Here is a 6,876-nt window from a genome sequence, read left to right as displayed (position 1 = left end):
AGCCGAAGCGCAAGTTTCTCCCAGACATCAGATACTGAATACCTGTAGTCACTGACAACATCGGAGGGGCAGGGTCTGCACTCCCCTCCGCACACGAGCACAGCCCGCGCTGCCCTTCCCTGGAGCAGCCGGCCAGCCGGCGCGGCAGAGCCCGGCCGAGGCTGCTGGCGCCCGGCACAGACCGCCAGTCCGCCACCGCTGGTTTCGGGGCGCTGAACCGGCCCGGGCTGCCGCTCAGGTAACCCGGCACTGCAAAGGACACCGCGGGAAGGACTGCGAGAAGCTCTGCGGCACCTCGGTCAGTGAAGCCGCTCACGGTGGCGCGAAGCGTGGCTGGAGGTGGGGGAAGGACGGGGGCTTCGGCATGAGTTTGGGACGACGCTCCGCTTGCTCCGACCCGTCCAGCTGCACTCGGACGGCCCCCGGGTCCGGCGGCCCCGGGGCACGCCGTGCCGCCCCGGCCCGGAGCGGGCGGGCGCCGAGGGCCGGCGGGCGCGACCGGCGGGGGCGGGCGCTGCCATGCAAACGAGGGGGCGCGGCCGCCGGGGCGGCGGGGCGGGACGGGGCGGCGAGCGCGGCCCGGGCGGCCCGGGCGGGAGCAGCGGGGCCGGGCCAGACCGGGCCGGATCGAGCGGGGGCGGCCGGGAAGGGCGGGGGGCGGTGCCGCCACCGGGCTGTGAGCCGCGGACGGCGCCCGGCGGCCGCAGAGATCTCTCGCGGCGGGCAGCGGAGAGGGAACATGGCGAGTGTAGGAAACGGCACGGAGGAGAGCGGCGGCGGCGAGGAGGTAAACCGGAGGGCGGCTGCCGAGGGGCTCCGGGCGGGAGGGCAGCGAGCGGCCGTCCCCGCCGGCGCGGCGGCGGCGGGGGAGATGCGGCAGGGGCGCCTGTGCGCCCGCCGTCCGGTCACCCACCTGCTCCGCGGCGGGGCCGGGCGGCCGGACAGGATAGGGGCAGGCCTGACCGCCGCTCTAGAGGCGAGTCCGTCGCCTGGAGTTGGGGAGAGTTGTCCCGGCAGCGGGGCCGCAAGCTGCCCCTTCCCACATCCCTCTCATTTGCCTTTTTTTCTTTTTCAAGTATCCTTTCTTGATTTCTTCCTTTTTTTCTTTTCTTTTCTTTTTTTTTTTTTTTTAATGTTTTGTTTACCCCCGGCTCCTGCGCTGCTCCGTGCGCGGGTGCCGCGCCGCCGCTCCGCCGTGCGCCCCGCGGGCGAGGTGCGGTGCGCGGGCAGCGGCGACCCCGCGGTGCGCTTGGCCAGGCCTCGCTGTCGGGGTGCCCGAGAGGGCCCCGTGTGCCTGGGGTCTGCCCCGGGCACTTTCTCTGCCTGCGAAATGCAGCTGGTCAGAGCTGTAGCTTATGTAAAATGTGTTTTTAATTTCACCGTTGTTTTATTAAGCGTCCTTCAAACAGCCCAGACAGAAACCCTTTCAAACGATCGCTTGAACTTGAAGATTTTCCTTGTTACACTGTCAGTGTAGGAGAACGCGGTAGCAGGATTCCTTGACAACACCTCTTGGAAACTGGTGATTGGAAAGTATTGTCCTAGATGAGCTTTTGAGAATGCTACCGCCAAACTGTGACAGTTTTAACTGGGGCGTGCTTTTAAACACAGATACACAGATACATGCAGTCCTGGCAGGCACGTGTGGCAACATAGACTTGATTTTTGACTGCACAGTCTGGAATGAATGATGTGTGCATCCAGCAGCTTCTTCAGGAAGACTGGCAAGGCAAATCAGCCCAAATTTTGCTGAAGACACTTTATGAATGAGTACTTAATAGATTGGGGTTTTTTTCAGAGCCCAGTGTTTGAGGTGTGGCAATATTTTGTACGATGTGGTAAGTGACTAATGTTTACGTAGGACTTGCTACGCTGTGTAGTTCAGTGGAACTAGCTTGTTCTTGATTAGGGAATGGCAATATATGTTAGCCTGTATTTCAGAGCATGCTGTGAAAGTTTCTGCTTCCCAAGGTTATATGTGGCAACAGTGAAGAGGATGTGAAATGCTTGAATTTCATTGTATACCAGAGTGAATCACTGCAAAATGATAAAGTCATCCCTCTGAAGCTGAAATTTTTTTCCAGAGGAGGGAGAAAAATGTTATTAACTAGTTCTTGCAGCTCTCCCAGTAAGCAAATAGTTGGAATTCACAGCTGTTGAAACAGGTGTTCAGCAACTTTGTTGTAGCCCAGCTGTTCTGTATGAACAGTAGGAAAGAATATACTTCATTAAGTTTGGTGTTAAATGCTAATGTTTTTTTAAAGGAAAAGAAGCTGCCATGCAAAAAAAAAAAAAAATAGAATTAAAAGGTAGGCATAAAAGCCCATGAAAGAGGCATTATTTGAGCAGTACCTTAAAAAAAGTGTAAAATTTACTTAGTGTAAACCTAAAAGATCTCATGCTCTTTGCGTGTGCTTGATTTGCTTAGTGCTTGATTCTTTGGAATCTGAAACAGACCTATAGTGGTAATGCAGAAAGTACTTTGATGTTTTGTGGTCACATTCCAGAGTTCAGGAGGAGAGGGGATGGTCACTGCTTTCGTAACAGAAGTTGTCTAGACTACTGTAGACTCTCTTTGCCTACAGGTTCAGTATAGTCTCTTTACTAATAAGCTTGTTGTGATTTTTTGCACATGGTAGTTGTTTTTAAGAGTCAGCATTTTTTTTGTTGTTTGCAGTGGCTGTGATGCTGAGATACAGAAGTAGCAGAACACTTATAAGCCTTTATGAGCTATGTGCATCTAAATAGTATTGTTTACATAGAACATGGCAGATGGGAGCTCTTCTTCCTGATTTAAGTGTGCATGCTTAGTACTATATGAACATAGCTTTTAGCATAGAATTTTGCTTTGCAGGGACTTATGAATGGTTCTTCGCCCCTGAAGCTTTGAAGAGGAATATGTTAATCTAAACCTTGAAGTTGTTTTCTACTTAACAGCAAGAACCCTTCTTCTAAAGTCCAAGCATAAGGTACCAGGCAGCTGCCCCCTGCTGTAGTCTGTCCCTGAATAAAGTTTGTGCTTTTCCTCATGCTTCTTGCAGCTCAAGGAAGTGCTAGATACCATGGGGTTTTTGTTTGTTTGGGTTTTTGTTTTTCTTTTTGTTTGTTTGGGGTTTTATGGCGGTTGTTTTATTTTTTTTTCTGATTTATGTCTTGTTGGCTGCAGCTGTAGCTTTCCAGTGTGAGCATCGAGAAAATGGCATGAAGCGTAAATAAATCCTTGGATTTTTTTAAACTAACATAAGTGTATTAGTCCATTGGTGGTTTTTTATTTAAAGGAAAAGAAACCCACCAAGAGGAACCAGAGACCTAAGACCAAGAGGCTGTATAAATGAGATAATGTTAAGGGTATGCTATCTGGGAAAACAAATAGCTGTTAAATTCAGGATTTTCCTGAGTGAGTGTTGCTTCTGTGGTGTTGAAATGTGTTTGTGGTCATTCTCTGCTAGGAAGCAGTTCCTGATTATATGCAATCGAAGTGTTCACCTGTGGTGTGGCTAGTTGTGAACTCAAACCTGATAAACCATCACCTAAACTGCTATATGACACTGACTTCACCACCTAAAAGAATTCACACTGGTATTCCTTTGGAATGGGCTGGCAATCTAGAACAGATACACTTAAGGGCATAGTAGCATTCCCAGCCACTGGAGAGTCTTCAAGCAAAACTTTAATTCTTCTCCCCATCCACCCTTTTCCCATCCCCCCCACCACTGTCTGAAGATTACTTAAAATAGCGGACCAGATCTGCTTCCCATTAAGTTCACTCTTTGCTGCCCTGGTTTTTCAAAGTCTTAAAGCCAGCTTAATTGGTTACTTGGGGATTCCCTATCAATTAAAAAAAAAATTAACCCACAAACCCAGTCGCGGTCCTTGTTTATCTGAGGGTTGTGGCAAGACAGAAAGATTTATGATTAAGAAGCATCTAGATGCTAAAAGAATTCCTTGCTTGGCTGAAGGGAGCCAGACTAAGGATTATTTACAGATCTGAAGGTGATTTGGTGCCCTTGCTGTGGTAAACTCTAAGGTTTGTCCTGACTTTTTCTGGGATAGAGTTAATTGGTGCTATGCTGTGTTTTGGATTTAGTATGAGCATCCTTTGAACAACAGTGATTTCTAGCTGTTGCTAAGTAGTGCTTACCCTAAACCAAGAACTTTCAGTGCCTCATGCGCTGCCAGCAACCAGGTGCACAAGAAGCTGTGAGGGAGCATGGCCAGGATGGGTGACCTGTATATTCCATACCCTTGAATATCATGCCCAATATATAAACTGGGGGGAGTTGGCTTGGGGGGGAGCCAATCACTGCTTGGGGGCAGTCTGGGTATCAGTCAGCAGGCAGGGAGAAATTGTATTGTGTATCGCTTCTTTCCCTTGGGTTATTTTCCTTTCTCTTTCTCCGTTTTATACTGTTATTACTTTTACTTTTTTTCAATTATTAAACTGTCTTTATCTCATCCCATGGATTTACCTTTTCCACCCAATCTTATTCCCATCTCACTGGTAAGAGAGGAGAGCAAATGAGTGGTTGTGTGATACTTGGTTGATGACTGGTGTTAAACCTTTTTCTCATGTCAAATGGAAGGTATGATGAGTTCAGGTAATAACAAATCTGACTATAACATGTTAGAACAAATTTTTAAAAGCATTTGTTATATTAGTGACATGAGAGGATTAGAGATGCTGCTCCCCATTGTAAGGAGAAAATCTGTGTGTTCAATGCTCAGCTGGAGTTGAAGATGGCCAGGACTGTCACAAGAATTAAAAAAAGGTTTTGCCGTTTGATATGTCAGTAGCAAAAGGCAATGCAGAAATAATGTTATCCCATTACATGATGAGGATGAGCACTTCACAAACAAACACAGACAAGGCAGAGATGGTTAACACTTTCTTTGCTTCTCTTGTCAATACTGAAAAAGGGGTAAGCATGTCCCTGCACCCTGAGCTGGAGGACCATGGCTGTAAGAAAGAAAAACTAGCTGGATCCCCAGAAGTCTGTGGGGCCTGATGGGATTCAGCCACAAGTACTCAAAAGAGCTGGCTGATGTCATTCATCACAAGATCTCTTTCAATAATTTTTAAATGGTCTTGAGAATCTGGAGAATATGTTCATCACTATAAACCAGACTGTAATGACAATTTTATACTTTGGGGTCCCTCAAAAAGAATCCCAACAGCCCTTCTGATGCCACAGGAGTAGCACTGAAACAATTAGACCGATTAGGGTGTTGGCTGAGTAAGTAGTTCAATGCTACCTCCCTTGCATTAAGTGATATGTTAACAGATATCAAAAGTACCAGTCAATTGCAATCTTGGCTAACATTTTCCCAGGAGAAGGGACTATGAAGGTGATTCTGGAAATTACAGGCCTCTCAGTCTCACTTCAGTGACCAGTAAAAGTGTGGAGAAGATTGTTCTGGGAATTACTGAAAAACATCCAAAGGACAGTGCAGGTATCAGAGCCAGTATGGCTTCATGAAGGGAAAGTCCTGCTCAGTAGCATCAGAGGAAGAGAAGATCTTTAAATATGTCAAGAAGGTGACAGGCTCTAACTCCATTGATGGGCATTGCAACTGGAGCAACCCTTACAGGTATCAGCCACTCATATAAACAAGAAGAAATGAACAGAGAAGAAAGCTCATAGTAAAGTAGGGTGAAGCAGGGTTATTGCAAGAGTAGGAGGAAAAGACAGAAAAGAGACAACAATTCAATACCTTATGTGTGAGTGTGAAATATGTGAAGAGACTTTACCCATCCTCCAGATGAGCACATTGTTACCTGCCTGCTTTGGTGCTGCAGTAACAGGGTTAGTAGCCTGAAATTTTAGAGTAGAGAAGCAGGTGGGATTATTTTCTACAGAAGGGGGCATTAACAAGGCAGTTAGGAAAAGGATACAAGTCATCAGCCTCTGGAGGTGACTCCTGTCAAGTGTGAAAGAGAGGTATCCCTTCAAGGGACATGTTATATGCCACCCAGACTAGTGGGATCATCATGTCCAGTACCTGAGAGAATTAACAATGCTAGAGATGATTTATTATGACCAAAACAATGTGCAGTTACTCACAGATCCAGGTGAAATCCTGTGTACATGACTGACAGGGGTGGTAATATGAGTAACACGCACCATGCACCATTGTTATGTGGCAGTTTATTGGTGGTAATGAGACAAAACTGGGTAGCTGGGGAGACAAAGAGGCAGTGATGGTGGGCAAAGTGGCTTGCCAACTCTGGCAATACTGAGTCACTGTGGATTTGCTGTGGAAAAACTGGTTGAGAAATGGGAAAAACTGTTCTAAGAAGTTCCAGCAACAACAACAACAACAAAATATAGATCCTACTCCCCATCTGTATTGGCCAGTATCTTTGCTGTTAAGAGTAAATGTTCTTCTGCTCAAGAGAGAGGATGTAGACGGTAGACTCAGTGGGTTGCTTTGTGTTTTTATCTGAGGGATCACAGAGTAGATGTGAGAAAGTGGGATAGAAGACCTATCTTCAGCCCTAGAGGCACTGGTACCTGAGTTGTAGGGAAAGAATCCCAGAAGGTTTTTTACCAGGAAAGTTGTTCCTCCAGTATCCTGTGGGCAGTTTACCAGAGTAAAAGGTCTTATCTTACTCCTAATTTTTGGGAAAGAAATTCTAATCTCATTTTATTTATATGAAGTGGACAGTCCAGTGACCGGGGGAGGGGGTGTGGGGCATGCTCCAGCCAGTTGGAGGAGTGGGGCAACCATGTCTGGATCCGATAACCTAGCATGTCAGACCCATGGGTGTATAAGGCTCTAGCAAACACCAGTGCAGAGTGAAGCTATAAAGAACTCATTTGTACTTTTGGAGTGACAAAGGACAAGGGCATCCTGGTAGCTGACTATTGGAGGCTG

The 6,876-nt window shown here is 47.4% G+C and overlaps 1 protein-coding gene across 1 annotated transcript in view; it reads left to right on the top strand.

Moving 5' to 3' along the window:
* Positions 1-641: 641 nt before the first annotated feature.
* TTC39B (tetratricopeptide repeat domain 39B) overlaps positions 642-6,876 on the top strand; it is a 74,600-nt gene continuing 68,365 nt past the window's right edge. The window contains exon 1 of the mRNA XM_021525530.3: positions 642-787. Coding sequence (XP_021381205.2) covers positions 740-787 — 48 coding nt within the window. The 5' untranslated portion in view covers positions 642-739. The remainder of the gene's footprint in view (positions 788-6,876) is intronic.

This window comes from Lonchura striata, chromosome Z (genome assembly GCF_046129695.1).
Source record: "Lonchura striata isolate bLonStr1 chromosome Z, bLonStr1.mat, whole genome shotgun sequence".
Classification (NCBI taxonomy): Eukaryota; Metazoa; Chordata; class Aves; order Passeriformes; family Estrildidae; genus Lonchura; species Lonchura striata.
This window is presented reverse-complemented; position numbering and strand designations above follow the sequence as displayed.